At 41.4% G+C, this 17,748-nt stretch overlaps 1 protein-coding gene across 3 annotated transcripts; it reads left to right on the top strand.

The window, feature by feature from the left end:
• Window positions 1–209: 209 nt before the first annotated feature.
• Window positions 210–16,031, top strand: LOC110981751 (cholinesterase-like). Of its 3 annotated transcripts, none has more exons than XM_022239586.2 (5): window positions 210–982; window positions 8,762–8,986; window positions 10,161–11,700; window positions 12,895–13,079; window positions 13,385–16,031. In XM_022239586.2, the coding sequence occupies exons 2-5, from the start codon at window positions 8,965–8,967 to the stop codon at window positions 13,513–13,515; spliced, it is 1,878 nt and encodes a 625-aa protein (XP_022095278.1). In that variant the 5' UTR covers window positions 210–982; window positions 8,762–8,964; the 3' UTR covers window positions 13,516–16,031. The 3 variants fall into 3 exon arrangements, with proteins under 3 accessions (XP_022095278.1, XP_022095277.1, XP_022095280.1); XM_022239585.2 differs by having other exon boundaries at window positions 210–991; XM_022239588.2 differs by lacking the exon at window positions 210–982 and adding an exon at window positions 8,077–8,434.
• The last annotated feature ends 1,717 nt before the right edge of the window (window positions 16,032–17,748 follow it).

The following is a 17,748-nucleotide window of genomic DNA, read 5'->3' as shown; positions in this document are numbered from 1 at the left end:
CCCCTTGACGAAACGCTGTTCAAGACACGTCCGAAAGCAACAAATAAGTTAATCACTTGTGGCGAGACAATTAATCTGCAATCGGCATGTGTGCCCACCTTGTCATGTGATTTGTGCATAGTAAACGGGTCAGACTGACCAGCAATCGACGTCCCGTGGAGCTTGACCTGTTTCCGGGTGAAGAGATGTCCCTTTCCGGTTTAAAATGAACCAGAAATTGGTCAGAAAGACTTAAAAGAGTGCCAATTTTGACCTGGAAAACAGTCAGGCCCAACGGGACACAAATGAACTGATAAACTGATGAAAAATAAAGACACACAACAGCCGTCTGATGACTTTTCGAGAGATATTGGAAAACAGTGGCACATCTTTCATTGTCTAATCAATAATTGCAAACGAGGCTTGAACTTGGTTCCTTCTCGATCCCCTTCATCACCATTGCTCATAGGAAAACAAAGGTACCCACGTCTTTCACACAGACTCAACGAGCTGGCGAGCATTTTTACCCTTCCGGTGATCGTAGGCCAGAAGTGTTTCACCCATATCTCCACCTATGATTTCGCTCGGGGTGTACGAAGCTTCCATTTACGTGCATCTTCACTCTACACGACGTGGAGAATTATTCACGTCACCCGGACAGTCTTGAAGTAGGCAGAGAGGAACGAGGATTCATTAGCAACAGCCCATCGGTTGAGTGCGGCGTTGATGCGAGTGTCAATTCGTCATACTTCTTAGCAGCACTGCTGAGAAAACATCGCGTCGAGGGCGCGCATACCCATGCATCTCGCTAAAAGACTCGGGTGACATCTCCACCTCGTGAATGGTACATCCTGTCAGAGAGAACTCAGGACAAACTTCCAGTGGACATGAAAGACGCATCTCGTGGTTGAAAGCAGCTCTGTAATTGCCGCTGACGGACACACAAGCTGATTGCAACTTTAACGACTTGGACTGTTTGGACAGGCACCTTCCAATCGCATTTGTAAGTCAGGTAAGATTTTATCAAAGTATCTCTAATCAAAGCGGACTAAGAATATTTGTATTCTGTGACTTGAACACAGGATTTCGACATAAAAACAATCGCAACGCCTTTTTAAGTTCTTCATTTCAGTATCTGCCTTATCTCTGTAGATTGCTCCTTGTAATTAATTACTGTCAGTGACTTCAAAACAGCTGTAATTTAGGCTATCGGGTCTAGCTGTCGATGGCATCATGCACAAGGTCTCTCATTACCTAATCAACTTGAATGTTTCCCTATCTCCGTTTTGAAATAGGCCAAGGTGAACCCTTTTGAAAACTTAATCGGCAATAATTGTACTGGCGGGAAGGATGTCTTGGGTTCAGACCCCGCCTACACCATTGTTCTCTTTGTTTTTACACTCAAATTTCCAAGGTGTCAGCAAGATAGGTTGATCTATATCAGGAGCTTATAACAAACAAGTGCAATGTAGACTTCGTGTTAAGGTTGCCCATTCCTTTAAAGGGCAAAAATGTCCTACCAGCGTGAATATAATAAAAACGGAGGGCTTTCTGAAAATGCACAGTTTGAGGAACCATGCAGTACATTAACAAACCATGGTTCGATTCCCTTTCGAGTAGACGTCAGGATTTCTGAAATGCGAAATTAGACAAACTTAAAAAGCATATTGAAGACAATTTTCTTCGGCACAATTCCCTAGAAAGCCCTGTAAATACTGCTCTTCGTCGATCAAATACGAAGCTTGGGAATTATCAGCCAGGACCCTGGGGTGAGCACCTCAGTTGCTTAAAATCACCCGACCCCCTCTCAAAATCTCATCATTCAAAAACATGTTCGGCTATCCTCCCGGGTGCCTGAATTTTATTTATGATCCGATCGGGTTGAATTTAATTAGTGGCTCGTGAGAACAACCTCATGCAACACTAGCCGGAGTGTGATTAAACCAGTCGAGCGTATGAACGATAGAGAAGCTAACAAGATTCCTCTCTTTTAATCTAATTCCACGGAGACGAGAAATATTATAGCCATGCGTGTGCGCTTCAGCCAATACCTCCGGTATTTCTGTGAAAAAATAATCATACTCCAAATAGATCACATGCACAAATGTACAGAATAGAAATCAGCCGTGATGTTGGTGGATTTTCAACCCGCTGCAGAATGTAAACATTAACTTGAACTGACTATTTGCCCGGTCAACATCCTAAACTCGTGGAATTTATCGACAAGCTTGAACGTTGGAAGAAGGCAATAAAAGCTGACAAGGTTGGGCAAATGAAATGATAAATTTTCTTTCTTGTTTGTAGTGGAGCTGTCGACACTCGAAGCCATAGGGCTTCACAGTGGTGTGATTGGCAATAGATGCTCAATATAAAACAGTACCGGTTAGGGAACAATATTGAACCTACAGTAAGACCAAGGAAATTGTGCAAGCGTCCTTCTATTTTGACAACTGTCATGTATTCCCCCTGACTTCGACTCCAAAGAACGAATAAAGAAAAAAAGTACTTTTTTGTGGCATCTTTTTGAGTTGTCATGAAATTTTTCTCCAATTTCCTCAGTGTGAGTTTTGGAATGCCCGTTAAGGTTTTCCTTTAAGCAATACCATAATTAGATGATTTAATTATGGACTTTTATCAGCGAACGAGCGCGTCTATTATAGCTCATCTTAATAGGAGGTAATATCCAATAATTAACATTCAGCCGCGCAAAGAGTGTTTTGTGCAAAAGTGATGCAGTATGTGAGCTCAAGACTCCCGCGGCGTCAATCTCCTTCGGTGTCTTTAAAGAAGACAAAAATTTTTGAGTACTTATTAAGGGATTGACTACCGAAATTACACAGGAGTAAATTACTAATGTAAGAATAAATAAAAAATGAAAATAAAAGAAGCAAGAATCCCTTTCAAATTTCATTCTCCCCTATAATACGCAAGAGTTGACTTTTCGGGTGCCATACTCTACAGTTTTCTTTGCTTCTGCGAACCTTACGACGGAATGCATAGTTACTGCAATAAAGATTACATCAGTTTAGTTTGGTAGTGCAAAAATACCTTTTGAAGGGCAAATAATAGCTTCAGACGATTGGGAATAAAGTTGCTTCCTCTTTGTTCGCTCTTTGGCCACTCATTGAATCTTGGAATGGCATTTAAACAGTCACACCAAGGGATAAGTAATAGGATGAATGCCACAGATCTTATTGAAGCAATAGATTGAGAGAGGCAAACAATGTAAATAAACACCAGAAGTATAAAATGGAACATTTCTCGAAGTTAGAGTGATATTAGGTTCCGGAAGATCCCACAGCGGTGTTTGGGGAGAGTACAGATTTAGCACTCCAAATAAACTCTACCGGCAATTCGGAACGTCGAGATAGTTGATTGAAATTGTGAGACATCAATTTCACTTTTGTTTGTTGTGAAAGAGCTGGTTATTCTTCAGTTTGTCATATTTGTACTGGGAAACAGAAGTGGTATGAATGTATTTCAAAGGCTTTGTACGGTAGCTTGTAAAGGCCAGCCGAGCGGCATGAGGATAGGACAAGCAGTGCTATTGTGTGTGTGTGCAGTGTGCGGAGACTAGAAGATCGTCAAATAGTCAAACTCAAACATTTGTTTTTTGGCCATTTACTCCGAAGTCTATCGACGATCCTGGGACTCACTTTCCTGCCTGGCTACAGCGATCCCAACCGATGTTTGCTTGGATAATTGTCAGGACATCCGATCCTCAGCCGCTGCATCCTCTTATTGATTTGGGCAATGCACGCTATTCCTTAATTTACCGTTTTGTTTTTATAATTTAATCATACAGCCGGAATTGCCGACAGTTACGCGTTATGGATAAGACACTTCCTGTGTGAACGGCTGTTTGGTGCCCACAATATACAGAAAAACCTCAGCAAACTTAAAGCAAACTATAAACAAAATCAAGTATAGAGTTGAAACTCTGATATTCTTCCGCAGTGAGTTCTTTGTTCTTGAATAATTGCTAAGTGAATAAAGAGCAAAGTCAGATCCGTTTAGACCAAAAAAACTGAACTGAAATAAATTCCGAACTCGACGAGGTCATTCAGCGATTTCTTGTTGACTAATGAACAGATTTGAATGCGATTGTTATGTTTTTATCTCTCTGTCGAGGGAAGAGTTCAAATTTATAGAAGGCAATTGAGCATTTCGACAAGAGTAAATACATACCATGCACACAAAAATAATTTTTACAATTTCGGGACTCAGTTACAGAAAATATTGCCATTTGCGCTCAATTTTCTTGAAAGTAACCAGCATCTTCCCATAGCAATCGAAAGAACTATTACAGACTTGAATAACTGGATTCTCCTCACGGCCCACCCAAGTCATGCCCCTCCTAACATGTATCGTAGGGCCCTCTGCAAGAAAGCTGTACTTCATTACGTTCAGGGGAGTTTAGTGAATTTCTTGGGGGGCACCTTGGAGGTTCAATAAGTTAATGGAACAGCCGTCTAGTTTGTATCAACTGAGATCTGGGGAGTGTATTGGAAGACTACACCCGTGATCAATGTCGGTGCGTCTGCCAGGCATCGCCCGTATCTTTACGATCCGGCAAGTCATTTGTCGATACCCAACCTGGGACTGCATAACTCGACCTGCCATTACGCTGATTGGCAACGCGAAACTGGGGCTCCAATTTAAATAATAAGTCTGGAGTAGTCATTGGGTATTCGCTGCTACCGATGACCACAGCAGTTTCATCTATTCAGTTCGCTTTGTGAGTGGAATGGAGTTGCGTCCATTTGGGGTAAAAGCCTGCCAAAATCCGCATATTGAAATTACCGTATGTAACATGGCCTTTAAAGTTATAACATCGTATGAAACGGGTATAGAAAGAACAAGGATTTCTTGCTATTATTTTGGAAACGATTTCTACGATAACTGTGTTTCATTCCTATCCCAGCATAGTCATTATAGTCAGTATAAGCAATATCTGCAGCATTCTGTATTATATTTCTGAGAAAAACAAAATTGTAAATATCATGTCATTTTATTTTGTAAATCAATATAATCGATATAATGCAATCTTTACTATTTTATGCCGCAACTGTAAAACGCAGATATGTATTTGGAAAGACCTTAGATATCATCTTTCGTGGACCCTAGAAAAGTTCGAGATTTCGTCGATTTCACTTTATTCACACTGCGCTGTCTAATATATAATTCTGCTTCTACGAAACTCAAAGAAAGTGGGTGATGCATTTCTAGTCTTCTTCCTCGCTTTCTTGCCTCTGGCGTGTCTCGTCTTGTGACTTCAGACAAGTTAAGAAAAAAATAATCCAATTTTCCGTATGATCTCGATATGAACCCATTATTGATCGCCGGCAGCAAAAGAGTGGAACAGCGCACGCTGGATTAATCAAGGATTATGCACCTCGAAAAGTTCTCAGAAAAGGAAAGTACCGTTTGTTTTCAAAAATGTTTTCAGAGGAACGATCCGTCTGTTTCTTCTTTTGGAACTAAACTGCTGTCTTCTCTCGGATTTGCAAGCTCTCGAGGAGAAGAACTATAATCTGGCTCTAAGTTGCCGACACACGGTCACATGATATCACTTTATCGTTGGATCTTTAGAATTTATACGAACCTCTTCACAGAATTTTCCGCACATAAGTGTTACTTTTTTGTTAATATGACACGTCAACATATGCATAATTAATTTGAAAAGGTCTTTAGTAGTTTCAGTTTATCCACGAATCCATACCCAGAACCTAATTAATACTGCTATCATTCTTAGGTCCAGTGTTTTACGTCTTTGACAACCATTGGCAGCAGCAGTTACTGAACGCATAATTTTCTGAACACATTGTTATTCAACGAGAAAGTATCGATAATATCTTTGTTGAGGTTTTGTTGATGAAGGCTACAAGGAATGCGGCTTATTTAAATGTGAAGTCAATGTTTGAAAAAACAAGAGGGTGAGATCTCATGTCTGAACAATTTAATCTTCCCGATGAAATGGTGGATCTGTCACTTGAATTAAGCATGATACATGGGACACGGCTTGCCAGCCGCATATCCAACTGAAATTTTCGATTACCGTATGATAAAATGACCCATACTTCACTCGGCATGCCAATGACGTCATACTGCCCGCCCGACCCCGCCTTGACCTCGTTAAAGTCACATCTTTGGAGGTCGACAGACGTAAGATGACGCAAATATGTTGGCGCACGTGACCAAGACTTCACTAGATACTATCCTAGAACGATTGGAAACTTCAGACAGATGTCCTTCTGGCTTGGGGTCAGCTCAGCTGACCTTACGTCACAGTTTTATGTTATACAGTAACTATTCTTCTACGTTCGATGTATACAAATATAACAATATAATCCAAGGGATTAAACTGTGATTTCGCTAGCAATATGGAGACATATTTTACGGCCTTGCGAGCTTACGATGTCGAAGATTTCCTCTCTTAATGTCAGTATCTCGACGGGTAGACCTGTCAGCATACCGGAGCCCACCGCTGGGTTGCCGAACCCAAGTTATTTAGCGTAATTGGGCTCTAGGGGAGGGGAGAGACTGTTTCCCCCACGGAAGGCTTTTAGAAAGAGAAAGACGGACGCCAACCAGCACATGCATCCCCACCGTTGACAGGACTCATCCGCTTGTTATGTGCGAGGCAACAATTGCGCCCGGGATCGAATGACGGGTTAATAATAGCTCGCGTGACATTTTAGCGAGTTTGCCAGTCATTCGCTATCTACCGTAGATAGCAGAGCACGAACCCGCCACACGACGCCAATGATTCCCTCCTATAAGTTACTGCATGGGATTAAATTCCCGAACGGCGACGCCAACATTTCGTGGTAACTTTGGATGTTTTCCAATGTTGTCTCCTGAATGTTTGAGTTTAGGAAATTGGTTTACACAGTATATAAAAAATCCGTAAGAATCAGCGACAACAACTAACTCAATGATGACCTAGAAAAATATGACAATACTTAGAAAAAACTTTACAGCAACCTCATGAACACAAACTGGGCAAATGAACTTGCAACGAGGAGAGGAGGAACTTCACGGGCACAATTCAGGTGACAGCTTTATTGAATACACGAAACACTCAAAGAAAAAAGAGCTTCAGTTTATGGGGGGGATATAAATATGGGTCTGTCATAATGGATTGGGTTACTCAGAACTATGGATTTCTCTATTGAATGAAATAATAATTAATATGAAAACAAACATTGCTTTATTGAAACCATCGCAAAGTCCGGATTCGCCCCAGAATTAGAACTGAACATAAGTATACAAATAAGGGCAATGCTCTTGCGATTCCATATGGAACTAATAAATCGAGAGAGCGACCACATGTCGGCTATAAAAATGACTTTTATTATCAAGAGCTGAATTAATCATTTTTCCCGCGTAACGTATCACACGACTTCAGTTCATTCTGAGTTTGTGTGCATATTGAATTGTTTATATCTCAGAACTGCATGGCCGCAGGGCAAGGACCCTTTAAAGGTGAACGTACGGAGCGGGAACTAGAAATGACAAACGTTTCATAATATAGTTTTGAGAGTTATTTTTCTTAAATTGAAAGTATTACCTGTTATTTCTTTGGGTCAAAAGATTCAGTGAACAGAAACAAGGTCAGTTGAAATCATTTTGTATCAAACATTACTTTGAAGATGGTTCCCTGGTGCTGAAAATCTCTTTCCAGGAATGCGGTAGGTACGTGCTTGGAGCAGTTCCACGACATGTGGACCTGTTAAGCGTCGGTCTGAAAGGCACCTTCACACTTAAGGTACCCAAGCAAAAATATCAAGGTTTGTTCTTAGTCCTGCTCTAGTTTAGTTTGCCTCTCAAAAATGAACTTGAAACAAAAATAATTTCATCCAGTTTAGAAATAGCAACACACAATACAATCAAGTCATACAATCCGTTCTCATTCTCACCAGTACTCCGACACCAGTGACGCAGTTTGTCGGGGCTGTGACGCCACACTGGGCTCCAAGTTTAGAAGCCCACGTCTTCCCCTGTGGGCCAGGCCAGCCCACCCGGGGTAGACCCTGCCGCTTCCGTACGCCGTCCCCGCGAGATTTCCAGCTCATTCTTGCCCTTTGACGACGGGGGAAAGGCCGTCTATGACGGGGCTATCGTCTGACACGACCGCTGCCGCGCACGTATGCCATCTGGACCTCCACTTCAGCACGGCTGATCACTGCCAGTGCAACTGTTCAAAATATCAATGCAGCTAAAAACATAAATGATTTCAGCCGACTGATGAAGACGGCTTTTCTTTGAGTTTGTTTTTTGTCGGTGACGGCGGATGTCAGGCTAAAAGCCACATAAAGATTAATGGAAAGCAGAGTCTGAAATTGGACGATACTTCATAACAGCTTCAGTCAACAGAAGAGTGACGTCATTTTTTGTAGAGTTATACTTCGCGATGATGATGTCAGAAATGTCAAAGGGCGCCTATATAGAGGTCGATATTGCTCCCGGATAATTAAGATGAAAATTTCCCTTTTACTCTCTCCCTTAAAAATTGAGGTTCAAACAAGAACCGTTCTGGTGTATAAGGAGGCAGAATTCTAACGAAACCAAGTACGCGTAACTCAAAAATTCCACCAATCCAATCACAGGCGAGCTTGGCCTCCTTCAAAACGGGCTCTTTCAAAGCGAACACCAGCCTACTTTCTCACCTTTCGCCGAAATGAAATTAATCTATAGGCGCCTATGAGTTGAATAAACCGCGCAATGGGCTCTCGTTTCATATTGATTACGTTCACGGTGTGTTTCTTTTGTATCACAGGATATATACACCGCCGCCGGGCAAGCAAGGATAGCGACACTTTACAGTCACCGCACGGGGAAGTGGGTTGTTCAGTGACTGGGCTGTAAGGCCTAGGTATGGTTACAACCTACCACGTGACATGACACGATGAAACTGTGAGGAGCGGACGGTGGTGCTGTCTACGACGTGCCCAGCATCGTTTTGGACGGCAGGAAGCTCCGATGTTTCTTCGTTACACACAAGGTAGGTCACCAAAGTTAATTGAATCGATACAGTGAAATGATATTTTTTCGTACATAATGAGTTCATGTTTGTCATTGTTCGCAGTGCTAGAGATTTTTTCACTATAATTATTTAAGGAATTGATCAACAAAAGCTTCTTTTCGTGCGAATGTGCATGCACGTTATAGGTACTTTAACTGTTATTTGTAGGGCTCTATTTAATTACACAACACAGGTACACCATCATTTTAAGTATGAAAGTTAGTTACAAGGGAGAAATTCTCTTGCTGACTTGTTTCCTTATTAAAATACAGTGAAACGCAGAAATATTTCTTGATGAGGTGTAAAGTATTTGAGTCAGTGAAGAGAGAATACGAGAACTAAAATTTATTAGAGCATAGACGTGTATGAAACAGTTTGTAGTGCAAAGCAATACAGCCACATCCTGTGAACAGGTGTAAAGAGATCACGAGATCTGGTAAAAGGATTGAACATGAAACGGGCTTTTTAAGACGTGAAGACATGTTTTTTATGACTTGAAACTTGTGACTTTTTGTTGCCCTTTCTTTCCTTTTTTGTGGCAGTAATAATAAGAAGAACCTTCGACGTTTTCGTTTTAAATTTCCATATTTCTAAAGCATGATGTCATTTGAGGCAGAAAAGTTGTGGCCTCATAGCTCTGTGTAGAACATTTAATCATACTTTTTGATATTTTCTTGAAGCAAGTTAAATGTTTTTACTCGTTTATGTAGCTCGTTTAGATAATTATAATGGCCAACATTTTCTTGTAAACTTTATTGGGGAGCAATTATGAAGCAAGACTTTTAAAAAACCGTTTCTTATGCTCTTTGACATGAAGTGTGACAAAAGAAAAACAACGCCCCCTAAAAATGTACTGGTGGAGGGATTTTCTAAGAATGGAAAGCAACCAGTTTCTTTTCACTTTTCAGGAGAAGAAATATTCAGATCTCATTTATATTGTGACACGAGGTATTGTGTGAGAAAACAAGTTGAGCTGAATATCAAACTTCTCGTTTCTTTTAAGTCGCTAGTCTGGTGTTAACCGGCGCGTATCGACCCCCTCTGTTATTCGAAACCTGTTAAATTGATTTTTTTTTATATGTTTGGGTTTCACGACATGCCATCGTGAGTCAGTTATAAAGTTTTAACGGATATTTTTGTCCACATTCTTCAGGAAAGTTTACTCAACTTCGAACAACAATGACGTGGGAAATGGCGGTTTTCATCTTCTATCTGATTCTTGTGCGGACGCTGACGGCGCCGCAGGGTACGCAGGACATGGGTCCCATCGAGACCATCTCGACCGGTCGCATCTTAGGCAAGCGGATGACAGTCCTCGACAAGACGGTGGACGCTTTCCTGGGGATACCGTACGGTGAATCTCCGGTTGGAGAGTTACGGTTCCGGAAGCCCCTACCGCGGACAAGTTGGGATGGCATTTATAACGCCACCACGTACGGCTTTGGTTGCTTCCAGGCCCCTGACGAAGAATTTAAAGATTTCGAAGGTTCGGAGATGTGGAATCCTAATGTAGGCTTGGACGAGGATTGCTTGAATCTGAACGTCTGGGTACCTCACCCTCGTCCTGTCAACTCCTCAGTCTTGGTTTGGATTTTTGGTGGAAGTTTCCTTTCCGGGGTCGCGTCCCTGGACGTCTACGACGGTAAGACATTGGCAGCAGAGGAGGGTTTGGTCGTTGTATCAATGAACTTTCGGCTGGCTGCCTTGGGCTTTCTTGCTATGGATGACCCTACCGCTCCAGGAAATCAAGCCCTTTGGGACCAAGCCCTAGCCCTGAAATGGGTGCAAAAGAACATCCACATCTTTGGAGGGGATCCAGATCAAGTGACGTTATTCGGAGAGAGTTCCGGCGCAGCGAGTATCGCTTTCCATGTGATCTCGCCAGAGAGTATGAACCTGTTTCGACGGGTGGCCCTGCAGAGCGCCTCGGCCTTAACTCCCTGGGCGTACTACACCATGGAAGAGGGACGCCGACGGGGACTTATGTTGGCTGAGAAACTGAAATGTGTGGAGGATCAGAGCGGTCAAACACTGACCACGACTCAAATGGTGGACTGCATGCGGACCAGAGATCCACTGGAGATTATCAGATGGCAATGGGTCACTCTCGACTTTGCTGATTTCCCATTTGTCCCGGTGGTGGACGGGGACTTCGTACGTGAGCGCCCCCAATCGGCAATGGAGCGAGGAGAATTCAAGAACTGTGAGGTTCTCATAGGCAGCAACACAAACGAGGGAATATTTTTCATGGTATACGAAGTACCTGGCTATTCCAAGTTCTCGCATAGCCCTCTGAATCGAGACCAGTACACGAAAGCCATAAAATACTGTTTCCCAAAGGCAAACACATTTGGATTCAATGCCATAGAATTTGAGTACTTTCCTTGGTTGAGTCCCACTGACCCTGTAGCTCTGCGAGACGCTGTCGAACTGGCCGCGGGCGATTACCTCTTCGGGTGCCCGTCCTACGAGATGGCCGTAGCCGCTGCCTCGGCCCACAACCCTGTGTACTTCTACCGGTTCACGGATCGGGCTTCGAACAACCCTTGGCCGGAATGGATGGGCGTGTTACACGGGGATGAGATCATGTACATCTTCGGCATTCCCCTCCATCCAGAGTTTGGCTACAACAGCGCTGAAGCCGAGCTTAGCCGAAAAATGATGACATACTGGGCCAACTTTGCAAGAACTGGGTAAGATATACAAATATCAGATTAGTGACCCGACCTCATACATATATAACAACAGCCAATGCCGCGCTCAAGTACGCCCTCACCGATGACAGAGAGACCGAACCGATACTTGAACGAGCCTGCGCATTTACAACATTATTGCGTGTGTTCGGCACCACAGTCGATGTGCGAAAAACAGACGTTGATCGTTGCCAAGTGACAAATCTTCCAAGACACTTAAAAATGTAAAAATCTATAACAGTAATGGATGTAAAATATATTTTAAGTATGCTACGTTCTCAAAAGAGTAACATAATTGTGCATGTTTTGGTGCCATAGTCAAGTTCAAAGAGGATATAATGCCGGCAGTCGTTCCAGTTTATGGCCATGTGACGTGCACTTTAGTTTGGCTATTTCGGTGTGACTTGGATTGTACCCAAGCCTTTCATTAAACTGCCATCACGTGATGCACACTTTGGTTTTCTCTTGAAAGGCCAGAATGCTTATTGGAAAGGTCATCTACGTCACTAACTCTCCAGGTAACAGATAATCGTAAGAATCGAAATGACGGTTACCTTTGGTGACCTTTCCAATCATGCAAAACTGGCCGATGAGGCTTCGGTATCGATTTGCCAAGGTTATGGTTAGTTAGTGAGAGCGGGGCAAGAAAGCGCGGGAAACGTTCACAACCAAACCCTGTACACGCGCCAAAATCAATACAGTGGGCTTGGATCTTTTCGTGATGAGGTAGAGTGGTTAATGGTTTGGACAGCGTAAGAGAGAATCTTAAAGGTTGAATACGTCTGGACGAGCAGAAAACACATTTTTTGCACTTCATGGGGCACAAAGTTAATAGTGGATCACTGTCAAAAGGTCATTGCATAACAACGGTTGAATTTTCAGACGTGTGTAGCAGTGATCATTAGTGAATACCTTGGTGGTTAAAGACGCTTACAGTACCCATCTGGGCGAAAGACTTCCCGCATTAACTGTAACGTTGTAAAATACACAACATAACTTAAGGGGTAAAACAGTGATCCATTCGCTAATGTTGAAACTTAGAAAGCAGTATCAAGAATGTTAATACTAAAATGCAATATTTCACTAACGTTGCGCAGGTTTCCATTTTGCCCTTCATTATGTAATGCAAAATGCACCACCGTAGCATTGCTTGTTATTTTTATTCAATTTATCTTCTTTTTCTCTAACTTCTAGAAACCCAAACAAAGCCAATGAGGATGATCCAGAAGGAGACTGGCCACTCTACACTCTCGAGACCCAAGAGTTCTTCACTCTGAATAAAAGTATCATCAACGGTGACGTCTTCATTGGGCGAGGCCCACGAGCCAAGCAATGCGCTTTCTGGAGGGAGTATCTCCCAACGCTCGTCACACAAACAGGTATAGATGAGGCAGAGCCCGCCCTCTCGCGGTGTTACGCCTTCACACGGAGTACAAAACCAAACTGACAAAATCCTTGTCAAAATGAATGTTAGAATTACAGACCATTCAGGCATCGGATCAATTGCCTAACTGTCTTTATGCTAGATAGGGGAGGTTTATCGATGATCAAGGAACGATATCGAAGATTCGGGTTGGGAGGGGAACGGTAAACAACGCGGACCTATTAAAACATCTTGTAGGCCTATCCTTTCAATGAAAACTCCCGTTTTATGGATGTCTTTTGACGTTTTCCTTAATTAAAGGTGACATCAGCGAAGCAGAGAGGAAATGGAAACAACAATTCAACGACTGGAGTACCAAGTACATGGTGAACTGGAAAGCGGAATTCGATAATTACATCAATGGCAAACAGTGCGAAGGCAAGGGATATTAATTGAAGCTGAAGAATTCAAAACCAAACAGTGTGCACAGGGGATCGGCTGGCAATACCAAAACAGGATATCAGATTTCAGGCCAGAAATTGTGAATGTTGGTAATATTTCATGGTCTGAAGTATACGTACATCACTTTTTACAATTAACCCAATTTGTCTTGATACATAATTAATACTCTTGCAAGTTATGTCATTCAGGTCACTGAGAATAAAAATGGCGGCTTCCGACTGCGCATTCTCAGCTCAGCTACTATTTTCGCTACGTCCATTCGACAATTTTTACATAAAGGTACTTTTAAACGAGATGTGCAGAGAAAACAAAATCATACGACACACTGTGGTTGAAATACTAATAGACCCTATTATGTGTTTACGTGGATCTTGCACTAATCGCGTTGTTTTCAAGATTCCCCTAGCGAGTTTCCATAGCAATATGATGTCAGTGCCGAAAGGTTATAGTGGCGTGCACATTTGGCTCCAAAGTATGCAGGTCGATGTGAGATCGAATGGGCCATTGTAGTCAAAGAAAGAGAGCTAGTTTTGTCCTCTGTCCGGTTGGTCTCCATGACTGTTTAAGCAAGAATAGTGGGGATATCAAGACGCAACAGCACCCTCTTCCGATTCAACGAGCATACACATTTTTCTTATTTACGTAGCCAATGTTCAAATAAATGTGACACAAGAGCCATGACAATAGCTTTAATTCGATGTATACACCAATGAGAAATACTTCAAAGTTTGCGAGCACCGTGTTTTTAAGTCTCAGGCTTGAAAAGAAATCACGACCTGTTTAGATTTTGGCTTTCCTTATAAAACCATTGTGATGTTCGCGAAGTTAGACTTCAACTCAGCATGTTCAACGAGGTGTGTGTGCAGTGCCACTGCCGATTAGTTTGGATAAAGATGCCATATGGGTTTGTTTTAAGTGGAATTACACTACACGACATCTCCATTTTTTCTACCACAATTTTGGTGCCATTTTAAGCCATTCGTAAGAAAATTTCAGAAAAATTCAGATTTTGTACAAACTTGAACGAATGCGTTACGAATGTTCTACGAAACAGTTTCAGACATTTGAATGTTATAATTTGTAACATGCACTTTATTGATTGTTTACACTTTATAAGCATAACATAGCGTATCCTGTTTATTATGCTGCTATGGATGCACTGAGGAAAGCAGTAGTCTTTCTCGTGTCGCCAAAGCACTTTACAAGTTGTAAAATAAGCAACATCAGAATCTATAATTGTACAGTAGAGTAGTTTCACCGTAAATAATTTTACATACATTTTGTAAATTTTGTACACAAAGGTAGTATTGTATATGATGACTACAGTTAAAAGCGTTCATTTTACACTTCTTGTGATAAAATTATTTACAGCACAGCTACCCCATTTTTATGTGTTAGATTGAAGCAATAATGAGTGTCTGAGTGTAATTTTTATCTTGTAAATATCGATGACTGAGTGCTCGAGATTGGAATGTTCGAAAGATTTATTTCTCGTAGGGATGGGCGTGGCAGGGAAGGGGAGGAGGGCGGTGGTACTTTCTGTAACGCGTTAGTTTATTTGAGAAGCCGTGTTATTATCCAAGTTGATAACGGCTTGATGACATTAAAGCGTTTCAATAGTTACTTTATATTGCAGATAAATTCAAGGAAAATAATACTGGTTTGACTGTATTTCTCACAGGACATATAAAGACAAATCACTTCATGATGTAAATCACAATTAGTTTTATATTGCAGCATTTAACCGTCAATAGTAAAATGGCCATAAGCCTATTTTGGAACACGGCAGAACCTCGAAAAGTAGGATAAGTAGATTCAAGATTTGTTGTGATGCGGACGCTTTGGTGAAAAAATTAAACCATGAAGTAGTTCTGCTCTGTACTTAATCTTTTCCGATAATTCTCAAGGTTACAACCAATAACTGCACTGTATCGTTACTGGACCTGGATAATCTCACACTGTACAGTAAGTACATTAGGTCACAATATGACAGATATATAACTACTCATGTAAAGTGCGTTGTTATTCAAGTTATAAGTATGTTGTAAATTTATGCATTCTTTAGCGATGTTGATATATTATACTCGATCGTGAATATGTTGTAGTAACATTTTATTGACATGGTTGATACCTGATTACGCAAATGATGGAGCAATAAGTTTAAGCTGACTGGTCTGCCCCTTGCTGGTTCTGCCAGAGGTCTAGTCCCTGTTGTGATGGTGTAATAGCTTCTAGCCTTGATGAACGAAGATGGTAGGCTTAGATCAGTAGCAAAATAGTGACTGTCACATGGAATTCAAATTTTCGAACAAAAAGAGGGCGCCATGTTTAGCAACCTGCCCACTTACCTGTAGTACGCCTAATGCGTATTTATTAAACACAATTACTATTATTGTGCCAATCTTTCTTGTATCACGTGATATAATCACTCATAATCAGCAGTTTGAGCCTGTTCTGGTGGTTCCTGAGGATGTTGCAGAAATAAATTACACTTCAAACGTTCAAAGGATTTGAATTGCCGTTGCATAATATTGAGAGAGGATGAAAATGTCTACCGATGGGGACCACAGACATGTCTGTGATAGGGACTTCCCGCGATGGTGGCAACAACACGTTTTATATCACGCCATTCTGAGTTTGCCTTCTAGGTTAAATATTTCAAGACGAGATTGAGAATTTTTTTGACAGTTCACATACCTAGCCACGCTCGGTAGGTTTTTGGATCATAAGTTAATTTTATGTTGCTGTGCCATCAATCACTAACGTTAAACATGATACATCAATTTAAAAAAGCTCGGTAGAGACATAACTACAAGTAACAAATGAGCAAGAGAATGTTATTTTAGAAAAAGATTAGAATGCTCTATTAAAGCTTAAGCCAAGAAGAAAAGCCTTGAAACAAGAACAACACTGAGATGACGAAGAGACAAAGACGAGACCGATTTGATGGGGAGCAAGCTAAGTGGGCTGACAGTACAACAACAACAACAACAACAACAACAACAACAACAACAACAACAACAACAACAACAACAACAACAACAACAACAACAACAACAACAACAACAACAACAACAACAACAACAACAACAACAACAACAACAACAACAACAACAACAACAACAACAACAACAACAACAACAACAACAACAACAACAACAACAACAATAACATCATCATCTCTGAACAGTATTTCTTCTAGAATCTGACACAAACGATAAGCGTAGTGCGCCGGATAGCTGGAACAGCCGTTGAATTTTTAGCATACAGTGTTTTATTTTTTGGAAGCAAGCGTGCAAGACAAGACAAATTTCAGTCGTTTATTGCTTATTCTATTAGAACTAGACCAAGGCCAGACTTTGAAAAAACTACAAATTCGGCCAATTATTCAACCCACAACCAGCTGATATAAATGATATAGAATATAGAGTGAAATCTATAGCTGTAGCGTGCATTGAATCTCAGTTTACGATACCAAAAGCCACTTTAATGGAGGGGAGTGCTTTTTTATGTTAACGGTTCAATTAATTAAGAGTGGATTATAAATTTGTTGCACCTGACATTTGCCAATAAATCGAATTTCCTGTAATAGTCTTGGAAATCTAAATTTCTAAGAAACCTCCTTTGATATTCCTTCCGTAGGTCTCAACGGTCAAGTGAACAAACAATGTTCATATGCTGTTCAGCCTGCTTTAATTACCAAGGCTCCTCTCGTCTCGCGCCTGGGCAAGGTCTCGTAATTGGCGGGGAAGGTCAAACAATATTTCGTTAAAACTGTCATGCCTCAGAGGACTGTCCCGTAACAGGTTTGGGCACTCCAGGCGTCGCATGGAGGCAACCACTGTCTCATCGTGGTTGAACACCAGGTAAACAATCGCATTTCATCTGGTCAAGGTGTATTGATGTTGAATAGGGCAAGGGATATTATGGCAAAGGGTAAGCCAGAAATATATCCTATGCCGGCGGGGAGGTTAGACGATAATGTCATTCGGGGTTTCAGGAGGAAGCCAACGTTGCTCCTTTATGAAAGCCTAGAATCTTGTCATTTATTGCATCATTGTAAGGGTAAGAAGATGTAACAGGTTAAATTAAACACGTATTTCACAAAACCACAGCTACCTTAATTTCTAAATAGGCCTACATCTTTCAATTTGGGCATTCTGATCATTATCTTTTTTGTAAGTATTTTCTTTTCTTATTCAAATTAGGCTTCATGCTGAGGC

This window comes from Acanthaster planci, linkage group LG14 (genome assembly GCF_054643075.1).
Source record: "Acanthaster planci isolate LZ-2023a linkage group LG14, COTS_SCS, whole genome shotgun sequence".
Taxonomy (NCBI): Eukaryota; Metazoa; Echinodermata; class Asteroidea; order Valvatida; family Acanthasteridae; genus Acanthaster; species Acanthaster planci.
Note: the sequence above shows the minus strand (reverse complement) of the source record. Positions and strands in the feature narration are given on the sequence as shown.

Excerpts from the sequence above, each read along its gene's own strand:
- LOC110981751 (XM_022239586.2), top strand. The coding sequence starts at position 8,965 with ATGTTTCTTCGTTACACACAAG. Across the intron at positions 8,987-10,160 it reads GTTTCTTCGTTACACACAAG|GAAAGTTTACTCAACTTCGA; the intron begins GTAGGTCACCAA and ends CACATTCTTCAG. Across the intron at positions 11,701-12,894 it reads GCCAACTTTGCAAGAACTGG|AAACCCAAACAAAGCCAATG; the intron begins GTAAGATATACA and ends TCTAACTTCTAG.